Source organism: Trachemys scripta, chromosome 7 (genome assembly GCF_013100865.1).
Source record: "Trachemys scripta elegans isolate TJP31775 chromosome 7, CAS_Tse_1.0, whole genome shotgun sequence".
In the NCBI taxonomy this organism is placed as follows: Eukaryota; Metazoa; Chordata; order Testudines; family Emydidae; genus Trachemys; species Trachemys scripta.
This window is the reverse complement of record NC_048304.1, coordinates 62,307,613-62,331,037: the sequence shown is the minus strand read 5'-3', so window position 1 is coordinate 62,331,037 and position 23,425 is coordinate 62,307,613. Positions and strand designations below refer to the sequence as shown.

General features: G+C 41.1%; 1 protein-coding gene across 4 annotated transcripts in view; it reads right to left on the bottom strand.

The window, feature by feature from the left end:
- ADK (adenosine kinase) overlaps positions 1 to 23,425 on the bottom strand; it is a 542,722-nt gene that overhangs the window by 451,439 nt on the left and 67,858 nt on the right. For 2 of the 4 annotated variants that reach the window (XM_034775504.1, XM_034775505.1), the window contains exon 3: positions 19,924 to 19,977. The exons of the other annotated variants lie outside the window; for them this stretch is intronic. In XM_034775504.1, the coding sequence (XP_034631395.1) occupies positions 19,924 to 19,977 (54 nt within the window). The remainder of the gene's footprint in view (positions 1 to 19,923; positions 19,978 to 23,425) is intronic. 4 annotated transcript variants of the gene reach the window in all.

Sequence of the window (23,425 nt, the reverse complement as noted above, 5' to 3'; positions counted from 1 at the left end):
TTCCCCCTCCCCCACAGGCACAATGCTCTGGGCTGTGAGCTCCTGGGGCAGCGCAGCTGCAGAGCCAGGGCCTGACTGGTGCTCTGTGCTGCGCGATGCATGGCTGTCTCCAGCCAGGCGGCCGCCAGGCAGCGCAGTAAGGGGGCAAGTGAGTTCAGGGTGGTGGTCAAGGAGCAGGGGTGTGGATAGGGGTCGGGGTGATCAGAGGGCGGGGAACACGGGGGGTTGAATGGGGGCAGAGGTCCCGGGGGGGGGCAGTCAGGAAGGAGAGGGGAGGTTGGATGGGGCGGCGGGGGGCAGTCAGGGGCAGGGGTTCCGGGGGCAGTCAGGGGACAGGGAGCGGAGCGGTGGGGTGGATGGAGTAGGGATCCCAGGGGAGGGGGGGCGGGCGAGTCAGGGGGCAAGAAGCAGGGGGGAGGGATAGGGGGCAGGGCCCAGCCTCCCCCAGCCAGCCCTCCATACAGTTTCCGAAACCCAATGCGGCCCTCAGGCCAAAAAGTTGGCCAACCCCTGCCCTAGAGCCTAGCTTCTATTACACATTGGTTCTTCTGAACCAGCTCCAGGAAAATTATCCAGTACCACTCTGACACCTACTTTTAGGGCATGTCATCTTGAAGCACAGACTGTCTTAGCCTAGCAAAACTTTAAATCAACTAATTTGTCTCTATGTACTGGCAATGCATTCCTGGTTCTTTACTAGCCATTTCTTGTACTACTATCTTTAATACCAAACTACACCCGACTGGTCTCTATGGAATAGCACAGCATTAACAATTAAGTTAACTGACCAGTCCACTACCTTCAGAGACCCTGAGGGTTTTTGTTTTGTTTTTGTTTTTTTAAGGTAAATTGCTAAATTCACAAAATAGAACATTCACCTATGAATTGGTATCATAAGAAGAATCCTCAAAACATGTTAAGCTAAAAAGCATTTTTAAAAACCCTTACTGGTAGCTGTATCACTCCAGACAACATAATTTAAACTAAATTACTTTAATGGAAAACTCATTGTACTGTTTCAGATACCAAAGTCAGGAAGGGATTGGGGGTATTTCATAAAGACAATTTTTTTAAAAACATTATTATTCAGAGAAGTCATGGTTTACCCAAAAATCATTAGTGGTCTGGTATTACTTTACCATTTTCACTTCACTTAGCTTACAAGACAAAATTAGACTAGTCTTTTTCACTTCCTAGTTTTTACACATTGGGATCATGTTGTTGTGTTTGACTTCACAGCACTGCTGGAGAATAGTTCAGCAAAATTTCATATTTTTTAATGTATACTGAGAATACCAAGTCAGGAGGTTTGGTTTTAAAAAAAAAAAGTGTATATACATAGTCAATCTGCAATATTTGACTTCTTTATAAATAAGCTACAAATTAGATTTACCATACAATACATAAAACAGATCAATAAAACATTTCATAAGTACATTTAGATATTCATCTTGGATCAATATTAAAAAAAAAAAATTTTTTTAATGGGTGCCTCACAGTCAACTAGGGGTTAGGAGCCTGTCTTGAGAAACCCACTTTTGAAAAACAAACAAACAAACAAAAAAAAAAACCATATCTGAGTTTTTCCAATTACCAGAAGTTTCACAAATTTGTGTGGTCCTATTTCTCTCTCAGTGGTGCATTTAGAAAAAATGTACATGAAAAAATTAAAGTTGGAGAAAATTTTGCAGGATACTGTAAAAGTTTATTTGCAAAAATAAGCAAATTCTTAGTTTATTACAGAGATGAGCTAGCATTTTAAATGTCATTTGGCAAAACGTCAAACTGCAATTTTAAACAAGTTCTACAGAGGGAGCCAATAACCCAAAGAAAAGGCTTGTCAGGTTTGTTCCAGAGCAGTAGGCAAAATTCATCCAGGCGAACCATCTCTTTCATCACATTTACATGTTTTCCACCAAATATTTTAATGTTTATTGCTGATAAAATTATTTTGTTTGGACTAAATAGAAAATCTACCCAGCAATTCACAAAGCCACCAAACTTTTACACAATGTTTTATCTGTGCCAGAGAAGCCTTTGCCATTGTTTTGTCTCCTTTTTAAACACAGACAACATGCCATAAAACCATCACACTATGTTGATACAAATCAGTTGATAGTTAGCATGTGAAAACGGACAATTTAAGAGAGCAATAATTTTAGTTTACAGTTTATTCATTTAAAAATAGCGTAGAATTAGTACAACCTGGAAAAAGTAAAAATTAAGATTAACAAAAAATTGTCACACTAGATATTAAATCAAAAAGGGCATTTTTCTATTGAGACGTCCACATATAGCAGCTATTTCAATGAAAAGGACAGTATGATAGTTTAATCAAGAAACACAAGCAGCAAATCAAGATAATTAACACACAAATTGTAAGAATGCCATAATTAACATGCTCTTTAAATGCAAAGAAAATAACTTGTGTGGAGATTATGGACATTTTCTAATATTTTTATGAAAGTATGTGTGACTCAGTTTACCAACTTACTTTGTATTGTTATCCATTGCGTGCGAAGGAGTTAATTTTACCTCTGGTACAGGGAAATAAGGGATGGGGTGTACACATATGTATGAACTGTCCAGATATGAATGAAGTTGCCTGAGAGATACAATAGAGGACCAACAACTGGATATTAAATGTTAATAACTGGCAGCCAAAAGAAGCAGAACAGATGGAACAAACCAGATGGCAACTTGAAACAAAGCACCTGGGGTGTCAGGACTCTGATAAGAACTCAGGTGGCTAGTGGAAGGATCCATGGGACTAGAACCCAAGTTTGAGGAGCCTGGGATGGCTGACATGGCCACATTGTCACCAGGAAGGCAGGCAGAGCCACCTGCAGGGAACACTGTGGAGATTAGGTGCCACAGGAAGTACCGCCTAAAGCAGCAGTTCTCAAACTGTGGGTCGGGACCCCAAAGTGGGTTGCGACACAGATTTAATGGGGTCGCCAGAGCTGGCATTAGACTTGCTGGGACTGAAGCTGAAGCCTGAGCCCCACTGCCTGGGGCTCAAGCTGAAGCCTGAGTGGCAGGGCTCAGGTTACAGGCTTTGGGGTCCCCTGTCTTGGTCGGTGGGGCTGGGGTTCCCCCCCTCCCCCAGATGACAGGGATCAGGCTTCGGTCCCCCCTCCTGGGGTCATGTAGTTTTTTTTTTTTTTTTTTTAAACAGAAAGGGGTCATGGTGCAATGAAGTTTGAGAACCCCTGGCCTAAAGGGTTCAAAGTGACAGTACCCTGTGGCCCTCTGAGTGATCAAGTACACTAAACCTGGTGGATGCCCCAGGAAGTTACCTTGATTTCTGGCCTGTTGCAACTTTCATCCATACCTTGTCTTCTAATTGCTAATCTTGGACCCAATCCTGACTCTTGCCTTCTGATTCCAGCCTGGTATTACCTCTGATCTCCAGTTTCTGACCCCAGCCTCACTCTGACCCTGACTCTTGCTTATTGAACTCTGCTCTAGTGATTCCTCCAACCCCTGCTCACAGGCTACTGTCTTGTGGGCATCCTTGATGTTGGACCCCAGGCCAGTTATGACCATTAGGCCAGACTGCCTACAGACCGGTCCCTTATGTCCAGTGTAGAGGAAGACACACAGAGATGAAATCCAGGCTTGGAAAAGACGGATGGGCGACGCTGCCAATACGAACTGTGAATTAAGTTTTGCATTTCCATACTAACTTGAGAACCCTGAAACACTAATCCAGTTGACTAATAAATGCTGGCTTGTCTTGAAAAAGCTGTCTTGCATTGCTACAAATAATTACTGATTGCATCACTCCTAAAGGGGCAATGTATCTCACAGGAGTCTAAACTCACTTGGACCCACTGAAGAGCAACACTGAGCAATAAAGTGCTGAAGTCCAAATGCCCAGTCCTGGAGAAGCAGAATCACAGGGCTTGCCATTGCAAAAAGCGAAGGCATCAGAACTAGTACAATACAAAGGACAGATTTAAAGTATAGTATAAAGGCAGATTTAAAGATGGAGTATAAAGGCTGGGGGCATGGAGCACCCTGTAAATCCGTGACAGAATACAATAATGGAATTCCATTAACTATTCTCCAAACTAAGTTCCTGTCAAATCATACTAGATATTAACTTCTGGGTCATGCAAAAATAAATAAGGTAAATTAGATAAAATAATAGCTGCCAATAGTTTTGAAAGACAAGATGTTTATCAAGAGTCAAACACTTCCACACCTATGCTAACATCCAGCCTCAGACATCCAGCGGGTGGTTTAACAAAAGCAGGAAGCCCAGGCTTGACATTCCTGATATTTCTAACATTTAAAGAGAAAACAAATCCCTCAATTTCAGGTCCACCTTTGTTGTCCACCATAAAGCAGAAAAACAAAAATTGGGGGAGAACAGGCCCAATCTGTTAGTTCTTTGCAGGCCACCTTTAAACATGTGTCCAAAAAACATAAGTGATCAGAAAATATATTTAAACAAAACAAAAAAAAAATTCAATAGGACACATTGATACCTGACTGCAAACTCTGCAGAAGAATTTGCAAGCAATCTGCAGTTCAAGTGCAGGCAGTGCCCTCTGGTGGCATTGTCTGTGTGCTGCAGCTTGTTGGTTTCAATGTGAACAGTAAGGTAGTTGAATACTTCCTCTCCTCTACACAGCCCACCCATGACACTTCCGTCAATCAGTGCACATGTTGGACCGCCAGTGAAGAAAGGCTGTGTAGCAAATTGGTCTAGGGTCAAGAGTTCCCTTGCCTTATTCACTCACAATTTCTGTGGAACACAGAAAGCCTGAGGTGCATTGCAAGAAAAAAGAGTATACTGTGGTCCTGTGATGACACTGGACTGGGTGTCAGAAGCTATGATTCTTTCTATTCCTGTCTGCCAAAGGTTTTCTGTGCAATATTAACCAAGGACCTTCATCACTCTTTGCTTCTGTTCTATATCTGAAAAGAGGATGCAGTACTTCCACCACAGTGTTATAATAATAAAGCCATCAAGATTGGTGGAGATACAGAAAACAAATATTATTTAGTGCAGCTTTTGGTTACTGTACAAGGGAATGAAACTTGGGACTAAACACTGAACAATGGTTTTTGTTTTTTAAAGAAAGATGATTGTTGAAACGGGCATCTGTCCTATCTTGTCCGCTGAATGAAGCAGGGGTCGGTCCTACAGAAAGACTAGTATGTGATCATGTACTTAAAAGACTATCATAATACACTCACAAATACAGGCACAGTTACGGTTGTGCACGTAACCTTTACTTTGTGACTTCCAGGCTCTGAAGTGCCTCAACTCTGGGACCTTGACATTCTTTAACAGTAGGGATTTTGTATAGTGTTCAGAATATCAGGCATGAAAGCATGGATATAAAAGAGACAGGAGGATAGAAGAAAATGCTGCATATTCAACTTTAAAAAAAAAAAGAGTAGTGTAGAAAAGACAACTAAGCAAACAAATCGCGCTAATAGCCTAGATTTTTTTTTTTTTTTTTTAAACTTATTACTTCAGTAGAATATCATTCTTGGGTATGCTTTTAGGACACTGCTTCACATACAGCAGCTATGTGTCCAAGTCCATTAGTGAGAATTTTGGTTTTGGCAATAGGTCTTTTCTAAAAGGTTTTGTTTGTTTTAACATGTTACTGTGTGTGCATGGGAATTCATTTTGACTACTAGTCTACTAAGAAATACTCGGACACCAGGAATGGAAAAGCGGCTGATGACTCAGGAAGGGAATGTCTGATTTTATTTTTTACATAAATAGCCATTTATTCTAGGGAATTTTGACTTTACTGATACTTGGGCTGATGTTCAGCATATTGGGCATTTTACTGTTAAACTTCACTGAAAGCAAGTGTCTGTGGCAGGGGCACAATAAGGAAAAAGCAATATAAGCTGCCACTCTGGATCATATACAGACTCTGCCACTCCCAGAAATGCACAATTTCCTCCTCACTGCACACTTACAGCAGTGGGACTGAAAAAAAGAGGAAACTCATGGACAACTTTTACCTTCCTCTTTCTCCAACACGTTGTGACCTGTAGTTTGCAAAGATGACCAGTTGTGAACACCACAGGTCCTATTTATCTTCCCTTTTGCTTCAACTTAGGCCCTCAAAAATCATTAAAAGTGGTTTGAGACTAGACAGACAATTAATACTGTGTGACCAGCAGCCAAACACATTAAACCAGCATTTTAAAGTACTGTTACAGACTAGATGGTACCAAGTTTTAAACAATGCTTTGAACACACTCATTTGTGCACTGCCAGATCATCCACCCAGTCAAATTCATACAGCCAGTCAAATTTTCAGGGTTTTGCTGCAACCATTTTAGCAATGTCTGAACATTAAATAATGTTCTTTGGCCCATAAAGGTGGAGTCTACATTTCTAGCCATAAGTATGTTTGGAAATGGGTACACAATATAGCATTTCTGCTTTAACTTCCAAGACAAGCTGAACCAGGCCACCATCATTACTAGCTGCAATGAGTTTTAATTTCTTCTTCCCAACAAAAAGATGTTTGATCTTGAACCATAGTCAGAAAAGCAGTCTACATCAGGGAAAGAAAAACAAAAAAAGCATATGGGACTATTTGGTCAAATTGATCTCAGTTACTGTCACTAGCATTAAAAATGCGAATTATTCCAGCCAAGAGAAAGATTATTTAGAGGGACATTGTCAAGATAAATCTTTTTTCATAAAATTTAGTTAATAAAAGCTAAGTGTTGTGTCACTATTTTGAGCAGAAAGCACTTAAGAGTCTTTCTTGGAAAAGAAAGAAAATATGTGAAGATAAATATTAAGTAAGTCTCCTTAGTAGAGCCAAGAGTAGGCTTCTGTTGCAGCTGATGGCTACAGAAGGGAGGGGGGGGGGAAGGGGATCATAATTTTTATACTGAAAAATTAGAACGTTAAATATTAAGCAATGCCCTCAATTGTTTACAAAGAATGTCTTATCTGGTACACTGGTACAGCAAATAGTAAAGCAGGAACTTTATCTCATTGCTGTTTTTAAAATCTCAATGTACTGAAGTCTAAATTTCGACCCTAACTATTTGGCACTTATACTCTCACAGTAACAACTTATCTGTAATAAACTACTGTGCAACTCACATTTTAAAAGGGCAGGAGAAGGTGAAGGCTTTAGTATAAAGTTTGAACTATTTCAAAAGGAAAAGTTTACATTAAAATGTTAAGTTTGGTCAAGATCTATTACACAAATAAAAGTTGTGTACACAGTACAATGTGTACTGACCAGAAGATATGTGTTTATGTAGACACAATATTGCCTTTCAACTTGGGCTTAACCCCTTAGAATGGTGGCATTTTCCACACTTCCAGACTAACAACTTCATAAGATGTACTTCTATTGTATTCAGTGGGTAATGTGGGTTAAACACATCTATAATGTCCTTACAGGTTCTGTCATCACAGCTAATGTCCTACATGTAAATAACTTTGATTAGTATATAAGGTTAACTGCTGCTGCCTATCTTTTGTCTGCAGCACTAGTAATTTTAATGTCTGAGGTACACTACCATGACATACAAATAAATGTAATGCCCTTTTTAAATCCTAGGCAAAAACACTTCAAATATTTTTCAATAAAACGTGTTACATTTTTTGGTAAAGCTCTCAGTACACTTCAGACACTATACAAATAATAGTTTCCATTTGAACTCAACTAGTTCACTATAAGAAAACTTATTTTTGAAGCCTGAAGTTTGTGGCCTTCTTGAAGAATATCCAAGCCTGTAACATAGCTCTACCTGTCAGTTTAGTTCAATCAACTTGACAAGGATAGTTATTTTAATTTGTATGCAGATACATGATTGAACACTTTAAGATGTTGTAATGTTTTGAGTGATAAGGAAGATGGTAAATTCTGTGAAAGAACTAAACTTAGGAAAAAAAGAGGTTGAATAATCATAACTATTTTAGTGAAAGATATAAACAACCAAATACACACAGAGCATCAATTCGCCACCATCGCCCTTATGCAAAAAGGAAGAAGTTATCCAATACTCTTTTACGTTTTTTTATTTCCTTTTGGATGAATCACTGTTACATAATTTTTCTAAGTGCACTTATGGAATGCAAGCAGGATTGTTACAGCGCACACATTTAAGTAATGTCTGACAAGTGAAACATTTTGTCTAGTCTTTCATATGATCCAAATTTACCCACTTCAGAACTACGTAATAATATAAGGGGAGAAGGGTCCTGAGTAGCGAGAGAGAAAGGACAGTTGAAAGAGAATAATTATCAGGCAAGATCTGAAAACAGATTGAGTGGATGAGGTGAGAACAGCAATATATTGGAGAAGACTTTTGTGCCAGTGGTAGAAACCTGTGATAGAACAAAGAAGGCCAGTAGTGAAAGAAATGGAAAAAAGCACCAAGGATCATGAGATAGAATTACTTCACACTATGAAGCATTTAAAAAACAAAACAAAAGGGAAATTTGTAACTAGAACCTGAAGTGAACAGGGTGCTCTTATACTTTTTTTAATATGTGAGATGGCGATAAGCACAATTTTGTACATACTTACATAGACAAAGAAGCTGAAACATTTCTCCCCTCCCATTGTGGTGTTCTTTGTTTTTCTCACATTACTATTTATTATTAACACTATGCTGTGAAAGTGAAAGTGTGATCCTAAGTACTCCTCAATGTCAACTGTCAAAGGTGTCACTGTTCTATAACAGGAACTCCCATCAGGCCTGACAAATTCATTACACCCAACATACTGTTTTCATAGCATTTACCCAAAAAGGGTCATATGAGGTGCCTAATGGAAGCTTACAACATATTGATCCTCAGTCCTTGTGTGATGTACATATGGGTGACATTTAAAAAGTTGTATGTATGTACTCAAAATAGGCTTCAGAACAGGGGCGGGCAAACTTTTGGGCCTGAGGGTCACATCTGGGTATGGAAATTGTATAGCGGGCCAGGAATACTCACGAAATTCGGAGTTGGTGTGCAGGACAGTGTGAGGGCTCCGACCGGGGGTGTGGGCTCTGGGGTAGGGGCAGAAATAAGGAGTTCAGGGTGCTGGAGGGGGCTCTGGGGTGCAGAAGGGTGGGACCGAGGGGTTCAAAGAGCGGAAGGGGGATCAGGGCTGGGGCAGGGGGCTGGGGCCCTGGAGGGGGTCAAGGGTGCAGGCTCCCAGCGGTGCTTGCTGCTGCTGCTTCCGGGAGCTGCTTGATTTATGCCCCCCCTCCGGCTCCTACATGGCGACATGGCCAGGCAGCTCTGCGCACTGACCCATCTGCAGGCGCCACCCCTGCAGCTCCCATTGACCGCAGTTGCCGTGAGGGCGGCGCTTGTGGCGGAGGCAGCATGCAGAGCCCCCTGACTGCTCCTATGCATAGGAGCCGGAGTGGGGACAGGATGCTGTTGCCACCGGGAGTCACACAGAGCCACGGCACACATGGAGCAGGACAAACCACAGACCCCACTCCCAGCAGGAGCTCAAGGGCCGGATTAAAACATCTGAAGGGCCAGATGCAGCCCCAGGCTGTAGTTTGGCCCACCCCTGCTTTAGAATCTGTGTCCCAGGAAGGGTTAAGCAAGCTGGTTTTGCCAGACCAAAGGGTGTGGCATCACCTGCCTCGGTTCATATGTAAATTAAGCTTTGTAAAGTAAACACAAAAGAAGCCCCATTTATATTGGAAAGTCAACAGGAAAAATCAGATAGACGGTGGGGGCAGGGAGGTGAAACAAACAGGAGTATGGGGGAACGACACTTCAGAGCCAGTACCCCAGTAAAGAAACCACAGTGTCATCCTGACTCTGGAGACAAAAACAGTCGACCACCCCCCTTTAGCCTGCATTGAGGGGGTAACCGGGCTCTGCTGTTATACTCGTGAAAACAGGATCTCAATCAACCTTGGATGAAATGCTGCAAGAAAGTGCTTAGGTGAAAAATTGCTTTAGACAAGGTTAGCCTATTAAAGTTAGGTTTTAGTCTAGTAGAAGCATTATATTTTTGTTTTATTTGTAACCTGTTGTACTTATTACTCTTGCTCACCATCTCCTAAGACTTTACCTTAATTAACAAACTTACACTTGTTTTCACTATGAATAGATTACAGTGCTGTGATATTAGAGCGTACATTCAGCTGACTCAAGCTGGTATGCGTATACTTTTGCCCTGGGAGTAGCAAGCCAGGCAATTACCGTGGGTGTCCAGTGACAGGGGCTGGACACTACAGGGGGATACTTCTGAGAAGTTTAGGGACTGGGGTACCTGAAAGGCATAAGTAAGGGCTGGTAGAGGCGAGCAGAGAGTGCTTGAGTGGCTGGCAGCGTCACAAAGTGGATATCCAATGAACAGAAGGAAGACTTGCTCTTGCTGTGGAGGGAGGAAGGTACATGGTCACTCGTAGTGTTGGACACTGCAAGAAAGCGTCATCACATAAGGTTATAGTGACGTTAAGATGTATGGATACCATTGTACACTATTTTGTGAATACGTTTCTTCCCTCACTACACTGATTCTGACTTTGTCAACAAGTCAGTCAGAGAAAGGATACCAAAGCCTGAAGAGGGATCTTGCACCCTCAAAGCTACACATAATTCAGCAACTCAAGAAATGGTGAAGAAGAATTTCCGTTGAAAAAACTCTGCTTGGAAGTATGTTTTGTTAATATCCCTGCAAGTTCCTTCCACGCAACATCAGATTGAATCAAATGCTCTACCCACCACTGAGAAGGCATCAATAGATCTTTAACGCACTCAGAAAAAGATTATTAAGAACAGTAAGGCTTCATGCATTTTCAAAATTCATTTCGTAAGAGGACAATAATTTGCCTCACTAATCAATAAAGATATGATCAAATAGATCTTAAAGGAGAAAAACCTTCAGGTATGAGCCCAGGGAGATATAACCCATGTTATATCCACAACTATCAAGGAATTCCACTGTAACACAAAGCAGGCCTATTAAAAGCAGTGGGTGATTTCAAGTAATTGACATGCAAGTTTCTGGGACAGTTTCAGAAAGGTATTATATACCTTTTGAAATGTTACATTAATGTTTACAACCTGTCAGAAAATAATTTCATTCATATCTTAAACGACAGGCAAAATGGGTACACATTTGCCTGTATGTGTTATTATCCAAATATGGATGGGCCTGTAACTAAAATTGTGGCATTGTTAAAACCATCACATTACTATTTTATAGACTGCATTTGGTAATGAATTGGTAAAATGTCTCCTCTCCTGAAAGGAAATTTTTTTTTTCTGAATAGTTTCATAAACACTGCAAAATTAAATTTCAGAGTTTATTTACCTCCAACTCCAACAACCTTCCAATTTAAAATGCCAACATCACAATCTTTTACCAAGAAGAGTCAAGCCAAAGTACTGATGAATTAGACATGTTCATAATTTTTACAGCTTTAAAATAAAACAAAATAAAAAAAATGGATTTTTTTCTCTGTTTTTATGTTCCAGCTTCTCCAGACCACCTTCTCTCTAGACAGAACAGCAGATTATCATTGTCCAATAAGAGATGTTTGTAGTCATGTCATTAGTACTCAAGCCTCTCTATTATTAGGATGGAAGACCAACAAATTCCATAGCATGTTCACCAAGGAATGTTGCCACATGGCTGGCAATTATGTGGTCACCACAAGCACTGTGGCATGATAACATTGCCATTGAGGGACATAAACTGATTATCCAGCCAGACAACATTAAGGACCTACCTAAAGATTGATATGGGTGGCACTCAATCTGCCAGGGTGCTATGTCCTTTTGGATTTTCCATGATGAGGATGGAGTAGTCTCCCTTGTTCTCTCACACTGCCTCAATGAATTTTGTTGGGCCCTGCAGTAGTCTTAATGCCACTACACAGAATGTTAGTTTGACAAAACTTGTTCAGAAACCAGTATATTGCTTTGGTTGATAATTATTTTTACTGTAAAGAGAGCATAGTTGTTGTTCTGTTCTTTTTAAAATCCATTTCAATATTTAGAACTCTGGTTTCAAACATCAGGCTATTTTGTACTGAATTGGTAGGATTCTTGTGCAATGCAAATATCAATATCCAGTTTCCTTTCCCAGGCAGTTATCCATAACGGATCTACACTAAATTAACTTTCCTAATTTAACAGTACATCCATAAAATGGAGAATATATTTTGGGAAAGAGCTGGGGTAGAGACTTTAAGCCACAAAAGTTCCTGGGGTTTAATTTATTTCAAAGTAAATTCTGGTGAACCTTTCAAAGATCTATTAACTAAAGATACAAAGCCTAGGACAAAAGTCCTTTACTGATATTTTTCAGACAACTTCAGTGATAAAGGTTCCCTTATTTCAGGCAAGTGTCAACCAGAAACTCAACGTACCTAGTATATTAGAATACAGATATTTTGGACACAGCACTTTTGACATTCAGGTTCCTTCCTGGTGACAGATCAGTCTGCTGGCATTATATAGAATATAATTAACTATAAAGCTACATCTGCTGGTAAACTTTAGATATAAAACTGTCTCTTAAATCACAAGTTCTTACCCAACTTCTTTCCCAAACCCCATATATCCTTGTATTAAAAACTGACATCCAAAAAATAAGTTCAAATTGATTTGATTAATATTTGTACTGCAGTAACTCCAGATACTACAATTAGGATGTAAACAATAAACTAACAATCAGGACTGTAAATTAAAGCGTTAATGGCTTCCGAATTGTACTTACTGGAGGCAGGCAGAGACACAATTGCTAGGGCAAACTGGACTTTTGTTAGTATGCATTTAAAATTAAACCCAGAGAAAGTAAGGTAGAAGAGGAAAGTACGTTTAGAAACAACACAATTGATATGCATGCTGATATAATGACAAAGCAAGGTGCTTACCATCTTACATAGCCCCCCGGTTCTCCCCCCCAAAAAAACAAACAAACAAAAGGATCAACCACAGGAAAAACTTGGAAGGGAGAAGAGGAATTTATTTATGTAGTACCCTTTATGTCGGAAGTTACTAGAACAATCTATCCTCTCTCAGTGTAGTAACCTTTGTATACTATTAAAATATTTTAAAATTAGCCACCCTCTCAGTTTATAGAGCTCCTCTCACTCAACATTTAAAACATTCCTTTAAACGTACACAGACAGCAATTAGGCACAACATTTCTTTGCATACAGCTTGGTCAGCATAAAGATCTTTGGCATGTTAATGGGTTTTTAGGGATTTATTAACTTGTCCGACAATAAGCCAGTCACTCTGTTTTTTATCCGCCTTCACTGTAAATTGACATGTTTCACATCATACTAAAAAATACCAATCTATAAAGAATGCATTTCTCTATTAATAGTAACTACTCCATCTGACATAACTTTGCTAAGAACTAAATTAAGTGGCAAAAAGTAGGCTTGCTTACTTAAGTAAAACGTTAAGTCTTCTGAATAAGCTTGCAAAATATATAGGTCTCCACTCAGTGTGGTCAAATGGATAGGACACTGGACAGGCAATCAGGAGACATGCATTTTATTCTTGGCTCTGCCACAGTTGTACTGCTTAACCTTGGCAAGCCATTTGACCTCTGTGGTTCAGTTTCCCCATCTATAAAACAGGATTACCACCAACCCCCTTGGGTTCTTATAAAGAGCTTTGAGATTTATGATTGAAAACCACTTAAGCTCTCATCATTTTAACATTTATATTTTCTAAACCCTATGCAAACACAACGAATCCTCACAATATTCCATGAAGCAGATACTAGTTTACTATTCAAATTCAACATATAATAGCTTTCAATATACAATTTTAGCTTGCTTATATAGGGACTATGTTGTTGTATGAGAACAGTTTTAAAAAACTAAGCATCTGTAAACTATTCTAATAATATAGTTTAGTCTCTTGCTTTCTTCTTAAAATTTAAATATTCTTCTGAACAACTACAAAAGATAACAGTATGTTATGAACTTAAATGTTTGTATATACTTAGAATTCCAGGGTGGAGGCTGTTCTTGAGACTTGAAAGGATCAGCAGCAGATTAAATAAAAATGTTATCTTATGCATCATGTTTAAAGCTACAATTTAGTCATGGAGGTCACGGAGTCCATGACTTTACCAGACATCCGTGATTTCTTCGGCTTCAGTGGTCAGGGGCTGAAGCCAGGGCTGGAGGAAGGACAGTGCGCCCCTGCCCTGCAACTGGGGCCAGAACCAGGACCCTGCAGCCCCTATCCTGCGGTTTTCACCGAGGGCAGCAGCTGGGACCGGAGCAGGGGCCATGTGCCCCTCCCCCCAGGCAGGGCTTGGTGGAAGCTGCAGCTGGGCTACGCACCCCTGCGGATCAAGGGCTGTGCGCCCCCCGTGGCTGTGCCCCCCGCTGTGGCCACTGGAGCTGGGACTGTGCCCCCCACCATGGCAGGGGGCTCAGCCTGTCAGTCTCCCTCCCTCCCCCAGCCATGGCACTCCATTCCTCCCCCATACCTAGCTCTGCCCCTGGTTATTTTTAGTGAAGTCACTGACAGGTCACGGGCTCCTGTGAATTTTTGTTTATTGCCTGTGACTTTTACTAAAAATAACAGTGACAAAATCTTAACTTTAATCATGTTTAAAGGAAAAAACAGTACTTGCCCTCTTAGAAAAAAGAGAGGCCTTCCATGAATTCCCCCCACACACACACAGCAAAAAAGTTGTACACCAATATTGAAATCATAACTTAGTGATACCACAAAGGGGGATTCTGGCCAGAAAAAAAAATGACAATTAAATTGGATTAAAGTTTGCATAAAATATAAGTTGGTGAGCAACACAGAAAAGGAGTGCATAGTACTAGGCCAAGAGGCCAGGAAGTAGGCTTACTGGCAGCACTCCTGAAATATATACAGCGCTCTTTTGAACCCAAATTTGTACACACTTATTAATAAGTCAACTTTACAGTGAGAATTAATCAGAATCATAGGACTGGAAGAGACCTCGAGAGGTCATCTAGTCCAGTCCCCCAAATTTTTCAATCTTCCCTCTTCTTGGTTAGGTGATCTATAGTGCTATGTAAAGCCTCCGCTCAAATGCAATTGTAAGATCTGTAACTTGTATCATTAAGTTCTGCAACCTTTTTGCAGACTTTGTAACTTCAGGTATTGTTAGCATAGCCTTTTAAGTTTTGTAACCTTTGCTAGGGTTACCATACGTCCAGATTTTCCTGGACATGTCCGGCTTTTTGGGAAATTCCAAAAAGCTGGACATGTCCGGGAAAATAGGGAGCGGTCGTGGGGCTTGGATCTGCGCTGGGGCCAGAGCCGGAGCCGCTGGGGCCGGCGGTGCTCGGCTGGGGCCGGTGCCGGACAGGCCGGTGCCCCGGAGCCTGATCTGAGCTGGAGTCGCCGGGCCCGGAGCCGCTCAGCCAGTGCCCCGGGGCCAGAGCCGCTCGGCTGGGGCCGGTGCCCGTACCCCGGGGCCTGAGCCGAGCTGGAGCCACCGGGGCCGGGGCGGGCCGGAGCCACTTGGCCAGGGCCAGCGCGCTCGGCCGGAACCAGGGCCGGTGCCCCGGGGCCGGAGCCAGTGCCCGTGTCCCGGGGCCTGAGCCAAGCTGGAGCCGCCGGGGCCAGGGCCGGCGCACTCTGCCGGAACCGGTGCCCCCAGGGCCCGAGCCGAGCCGGGCTGGAGCCACCAGAGCTGCTCAGCCGGGGCCGGTGCCCCGGGGCCCGAGCCGAGCTGGAACCGGGGCTGGCATTCCAGGGCCTGAGCCGAGCTGGGCCGGAGCCACTCGGCCGGGGCTGGAACTGGGGCTGGCGCCCCAGGACCCGAGCCGAGATGGGCCCAAGCCACTCGTCCAGGGGGCCGGACTGGGCCGTGTCTCCTTGTGCCGCCCCCCCGCCCCAAGCTTACCTGCTGCCTGCCTCCCTGTTTCAAGCTTCCTGCGAACACTTGATTCACGGGAAGCAGGGGAGGGGGAGGAGCAGGGGGCCGGAGCGTTCAGGGGAGGGGCGGAGTTGGGGCAGGGACTTTGGGAAAGGGGCGAAGTTGGGGTGGGGCCAGGGCGGGGGGCAGAGTTGGGGCGGGGACGGAGACCCTTGGAGTGTCCTCTTTTTGTTATTTTAAAAAAATGGTAACCCTACCTTTGCAAGGTCTGTAACCTTACCACTTGTATGAACTTCCAAGCTTTGTAATATCCCATCCCTCAGAGAGAGTGTGAACAAAGGAGTGTATGTGGGACTGGGCGGAGAGGAGCTGCAAGGAGAAAGGAGCCCAGAGACAGGAGCCAGGTGTGTCTGATATAATCTGCCCTGAGAAGGCAATCACGAAGTGCTGTAAAGAGAAGAACCACCTGGTATGGATGAAAGGAACTGGTCTGGGAATGCTTCTCGGCGATGGACACAGAAGGAAAACTCAGTGTACGTGACAGGAGCTGCCCAGTTCCAGAAAAAGGAAGCAGCCATGCACACAGGCAGCTGCTGCTCCTTGACCTGCTCAGCAGCCTGGATTCGTGACTATAGGTGGACACACCAGATCTCCCCCGCTTCGGCTTCTCGGTCTCCATGCTATCTCTGGTAACTTTCCGCCTGTGTAAGTGTGTGGGTGCGTGAGAGTATGAATGTGGTGAGTGTGCGCGTGTATGAATAAGCTCCAGCTCTTTTCTATTTGACTCAACCGTGGCATCGTAATAAAACTAATACAAGTGCGACCCTGGGTTGTTTTTTAGGGGAACAGAGGTAACATATAGTAGATCCCCTATCATGACACCACCCTTTTTTTTTTTAAACCCCTTTTATCCTTACCCAGAGAGACTTTCAACAAGTTTGTCTTTTATTTCCATTTCAACCTAAGTCCAAGTGTATATATTTTAAATATATAACGCAACACTTCCTCCCTTTTTTCCCTGCCTGTCTTCATGAGCAAACTGTACCGTTCTATACCGATATTCCAGTGGTGTGTTATCCCACCAAGTCTCTGTGATGCAACTATGTCATAGTTGTGTTTATTAACTTGCATTTCAAGTTCTTCCTGCTTAATCCCCATACTTCTCGCATTAGTATACAGACATCTAAGATACTGATTTAATATTATATTTGAAATCCAGAAACACTTTTTTTTAGACTAACCGAGGAAACACTGTCTGGAAATAAACATTCTCTTTTATGGCTTCAAATTTACTATTTCATATATGTCAACTCTAATGGACTTGCAGTGAATAAAAAGAGTGGATATATGCAACAAACTCTGGTTATTACAGACTGTTTTTCTCAGACCCTGGCATCATGTCTCTTATGTCCTTCATACATTTTCCGCCCACAAGATCTCACATTCTTGCTAACAAGGATTTAAATAACTGAGTATACCAAAGATGCAGCTAATAATTTTTACTGACTTTGTTTATACTGGGAAAGTGACCAAATCACTATGAAAACTGTGTTTTGTATATAGCAGGATATTTTGTGTAAGGTTTTCTTCAACCCTTCTATTTCTTCTCCTTTGTCCTGTCAACTGGACAAACTTGGGAGAAAACTCAGGATTTTAGGTTCAGAGCAGCAGGATTGTGCCTTTACCTATGAGTATTGACAGGAGTCTGCCAGATTTTCCATTTATATCTCAATTATTCTGACTACTGACATTGTTTTTGATCCTCTGCCTTTATCAAATTAAATATCTTGGTGCTTTCCCACAATCATGACCCAGTATTACTCACTGACTCCTTTTCTTGTGAGCAAAGAAGCAGAGTATCACTGCATATCCTCACATACTTAAGCAGGGGACAAAGATGCTTCAACAGTAAATCTCACCTATCCAAGAGTTTTGAGCAGCGTGCAATGATATACTCTTTGCCATGTGCACATATCTCAGACTATTCCCAATGCCCTGCATATGGACCACCAAGCCAACTACATTTGAAAAGACATTTCTTCATTACTGGGAACTGCAGTTTTATAAAGGCAACTTTAGTTAATTATTTTTATCATCTTTCAAAGCTAAATGCTGTGTTTCAGTAAAACTGAAAGGCTTTCCAAGGAGCTTAAGGATTCTAAGTCTGGTCATTAAGACTTCCTCCCTCTCCATGGTTCAAATACACTTACAAAGTGTTCTCATTACTAGATTTAAATTTTAGGGTAGCCAACTGGGAATAAACTCCAGAATGGCCCTGCTTTTCTAAGGACACTGAGCCTTAGAGTCATATTCTCTCCTTTTACTTCCTAAACTTAATGTCCCTTTACAACCCCATCCTCCATTGGCCTAAGTTTGGCTGTAATTGCTGTAATTATCAAACTTCCAAAAACAGACAGTGGTTCTTTAACGTTGCTTTATAGCTTTTCAAGGCAATGAACACGGACTAGCAGATCCTAATCCTTTTTTTAGTTGCCCTAAATTTCTTACAAATCCCCCTTAGGCTAAAATTTTCCATCCCTGGTCTCAGCACAAGTGTTGTTTTTTCTTTTTCTTCTAAGTTGGAGCTGAATCCGTTCAGACATTTTTGAGTTACTCAAGCATGAAGACAAAATTTGCACTCATGAAAGCTCCCAGGGCTTAAACTAGAATTTTCAGACTTGGGCTGTTCCCTCACAAAGGAAAGGAAAACAATTAGTTTGAAGAAAATTCTTAGCATGTCAACATAGAATTTTATGCACATGCATCTCAGAATCCTGGGTACACACAGAATTACTTTAAGCTTTAGGTTATCTTAAGGGATATGATACCCATAGATATTTTTAAATTATATATGAAGTTACTATTATTGCAATATTAAGGCTGAGCAAGCAGGCATGCAAAGATCAGAAAATTCAGAAATTTAGCCATTCCACATAGTTTCTGTTGACATTTTAACAACGTTATTTATATTTCAGAAGCACATTAGTACCATCCACACATGGGAAAGATTCAGTACTTCCCCTAAAGTTAAATGTAAACCTTTCGTATTACTGTTTATATTTAGCCATGGGGGAGGGGAGAGATCCATGTTATTCTGGATGCAAATAAATCTCAAATGCTGCTTTGAGATTTATTTGGAACACTTATCTGATTTCAAGCTTTTAAAAAAAATATTCAAGATTTTGTTACAACGTTTGATTAAAATATCTACTGACAGTTGTGCTGCAAGACAATGAATTAATAACTATGTAAAGAAAAGCTTCCACAGGTTAGTTCATAAGTTCTTATTGTACATGTAAAAAGAGTAATTAAGTTAGCTCAGCTAAAATAGGCAACATTTCAAGATCACAGCAATTAGGAAGCTGACAAATAGCATGCAAAAGCACTGTGCAGTATTATCAGTTTAAATAAAAGGACATTACCTGAAACAGTCTTTTTCAGTTTGCAGCAGATAAAATTATTTCATATCAAAAACACTGCTTGTGAACATTCAGTAATTATGTCATCATTACTACACCTTAGCGCAAGTTACCACAATCAGTGGGGGGTGGGAGGGGTAGAGGGGTGAAGGGTATTTCCAGTCTGCTTATGGTATGTCATCAGTAGCTACATTATAGTATTCTTCAACTATGTAGCTACCAATGACAGTAAAGTAACACACTGCAGATACTACTGAACTTTGAGGGCTTGTCTACATAGAGCAGCAACGTGCACTACAGGAGATGTGATTTCTAAAGCTCATTGACATGTTGCACAATCACTGGTCTTTGCAGGCCCTGACAGTAAACACTACAGGTCCGCTAGTGCACTTTAATGCAGTACTGTATGCTCAAGGAAGTGTTTGTGTAGACCCTGGTGGTGTGTACTGATGAATCAAAGTGCAATACATCAGTGTGCTTTAGAAATCACACACCCCCATAGGGTGCTTTATCCCACCATGTAGATAAGCCTTAAGGGGAGAAAAAAAAAAAACATTGTCTTGAAAACAGCAAAAAAATTCTTACAGTAACTGATTTAAACCTTTTTTAAAAGGGTGGGGGGAGGAGCAAATTCATATGCACATGTGTGTGTCTGTCAGCCTAAATACAAGGGTATATAAACTTACATTTCTTTATGTTTGTCCTCTGCCAAGATTTGGTCATTTGGCTTCAGCCCATACCTTAATGGGGGGGGGGGGAGAGGGGGAAAAAAAACAGGAAAAAGTTACTTTAGTTCTTAAACAGAAAATTTGTTTTCAGTTTACATTTGAAAAGTAGACAATCTTACAATCTTTGTGTACTGAAAGGCATATCATGTATATTAAATCAGAGAGCAATACCTGTTAACTCTAAAATGCTATCCATTTTAACACAACTAACATCACAAAGTCATGACAAGAAATAATAACTGCCAACAAAATAATTCCCACAGGTATTGTGAAGTATCAGAGAAATTCAAACTGTATAGAAGTTTTGAGATCCCAGAGCAATTAAAAGCTTCAGGAGTGAAGTGAAGGCAGGTGTGAAGAAAAAGTACCAGCATGTAAATTCGGGCTGATTTAAGTGTTACATTACTTCATGCTTTTCTGGGGAAGGAAAGCTCCAGCTGATCTGCATACATCATGACCACAAAACTCTGAAATTCTTCATGCTAAAATATGCATTATATATTCAGGGCCGGCTCCAGGGTTTTGGCTGCCCCAAGCAGCCAAAAAATAAATAAATAAATAAAATAAAGCCGCGATCGCAATCTGCAGCAGCAATTCGGCAGGAGGTCCTTCACTCGGAGCGTGAGTGAGGGACCGTCTGCCAAATTGCCGCCAAATAGCTGGACGTGCTGCCCCCTTCCAGAGCGGCCGCCCCAAGCACCTGCTTGCCAGGCTCGTGCCTGGAGCCAGCCCTGTATGTATTTATATCCAGGATTCCACAGCACTTTGTTTCATTCATAAGTCCATAGAACTAGAGGGGACCATTATATTGTCTAATATGATCTCCTTTATCTCAGAGGCCATTACATTTTGCCCACTTACCTCTGTATTGAACCTAATCTTACTATTAAACTGAACAGATTGAGCTCTCGTCTGTTGTCCTAAAGCATTTTCTCCAGACCTCGAATCATTTGTGGCACTTTTCTACACCCCAACAGCCTTTTTTAAGCTATTGACACCAGAACTGGACACAATGTTGTAGTATCAGTCTTACCAATGCCAGATACAGAGGTAAAAATCAAGGTGCCACCAGACTCCTTGTTGTTTTTGTAGTCCTATTCCTATACCCTCCTTTATACATTCAAGGATTCAACTGGGCCTTTTTGCTACAGCACTGGGAGCTCATGTTTAGTTCTTTATCAACTATAACCCCTAAATCTTCTTCAGAGTCACTAATTTCCAGGAGATAGCACCCTCACCCTGTAGCAATGGCCTGCATTCCTTATTCCCAGATGAACAGCTTTTCTTTTGGCTGTATTGCAATGCATTTCATTTGAATGGGCCCAGTTTACCAACCAATACAGATCACCTCTGTATGGCTGCCGCCATCCTTACCATTATTTACCACTCTGCCAATCTTCATGCCATGTACCAATTTTATCAGCAGTGACTTTATATTTATTTCCACATCAGTCAAAGTGTTGACTAGCATCAAGCCTAGCACTGATCCCTGTGGAACTCCACTAGCAACAGCCCCTTTTGATGATGATTCCCCATTAGCAACTACTTTTTGATACCCATTAGCCAGTTTTAAATCCATTTAACATGTATTTTATTGATATTGTACAGTGATTTTTTTTAAATTAGAATATCATGCAGTACTAACTTAAAATGCCTTACAAATATCTAATTTGCACCTATGCATCTTTTTCAACCAAACTTGTAACATCAAAGAATGAAATCAGGTTTGTTTGACAAGACCTATTTTCCATGTTGACTAGAATTAATTATATTCCTAGCCTCAATACTTTACCTATTGTGCGATACATTTCATATTCAGGGATCACCTCATCCACCACTGAAATGTAACCCTGTCAGAGGTATAATGCAATAGCCATGCTTCACCAATAGTTCCACATAACTTTTCAGACATGATGTGAAAAAGTAACTTATGCACTTAATACTACAGGAGGAATTCAGTTTGTGTAAGTATGTATAGTAAACAGAATTTGTCCAGGACACTGGAGCTAAACTGTCAGGAAATATATCATGGGATCTTTAATGACTGTAGGAGGGACATAACTAGTCTGGCTGTGGGCCTTCCCACTACCACAGTTTCCTTTCCATCATGCAAACAAAACATCCCATCTGGTGTTTTCACAATCCTGCTCCCCTTTTAGGTGTAATTTATGACCATTAAAAAAAATTATTTTATATCTACATATATCAAAGTCTCTCAGCCCTCTTCCTTGGGCTCAGTTTGTCCTTTCAATTTATAAATGGGCTTTAGCCACCTCTCTAGGCTCAGAAGTCTTTCCATTCTTCTATCAGGTTTTCCCCCTTCCTTATAGGTCTCCCTCCAGGCTCACAGTCCTTTGCATCCCTTTTAGTATATATCTACACAGAGCAACAATGTGCACTACAGGGGTGAGATTTCATAAGTTCACTTACTAACTGGTCTGTACAGACCCTGCTGGTGTGCATTAGAAGTTCCTTAGTGCACTTTAAGGTAGCACTGTTTCAAACAGCACTACATTAAAGTGCATCAGCTGGGTCTACATGGACCAATTAACATGCAACACTTTAGAAATCATTCCCATTCTGCACATTACTCCACCACGTAGACATGCCCTCAGAATTGGGCTTTTCACCCCATAAGTGTCTGCTCCTTACATGTCTATCTCCCCAAGGCTTTTCACCTGCGAGTTTCACCTACACTCCTCCCTGCAAGTTCCCTCTTCAAACTCTCCAAACTAACTCAGGCTACCCTTACTTTCCCAGAAGGGCTGTGCTGAATCACAGGCTTCCATCATGTAACCCATGGACTCACTCTCTACTCCTAGGAAAGTAGGCTACATCTAGCAAAGGTAAGGCTGAGCTTCAACCCTCTGATAGCCCTATTGATTGCCCTTTAAATCATAGTTAATGTATGCGATTAACGCAAAACAAATTAAGTGGATTAAAAAAATAGTTGTGATTAATCACAGTTTCAATCATACTGTTAATAGAATACCAATTATAAACATTTTAGATGTTTTTCTACATTTTCAAATATATTGATTTCAATTACAACAGAATACAAAGTATAGTGATCACTTTATATTATTTTTTATTACAAATATTTGCACTGTAAAAAGATAAACAAAAGAAATTGTAATTTTAATTCACCTCATACACATACTATAGTGTAATCTCTATTATCAAAGTGCAATTTACAATCAGATTTTTTTTTGTTACATAAATGTGGTCAAAAACGAAACAATGTAAAATTTTAGCGTCTGCAAGCCCACTCAGTCCTACTTCTTGTTCAGCCAATTGCTAAGACAAACAAGTCTGTTTACATTTACAAGGCGATAATGCTGCCCCCTTTTTATTTACAATGTCACCTGGAAGTAAGAACAGGTGTTTGCATGGCACTGCTGTAGCCAGCGCTGCAAGGCATTTATATGCCATTTATGTAAGCTTTCGAATGCCCCTTCAT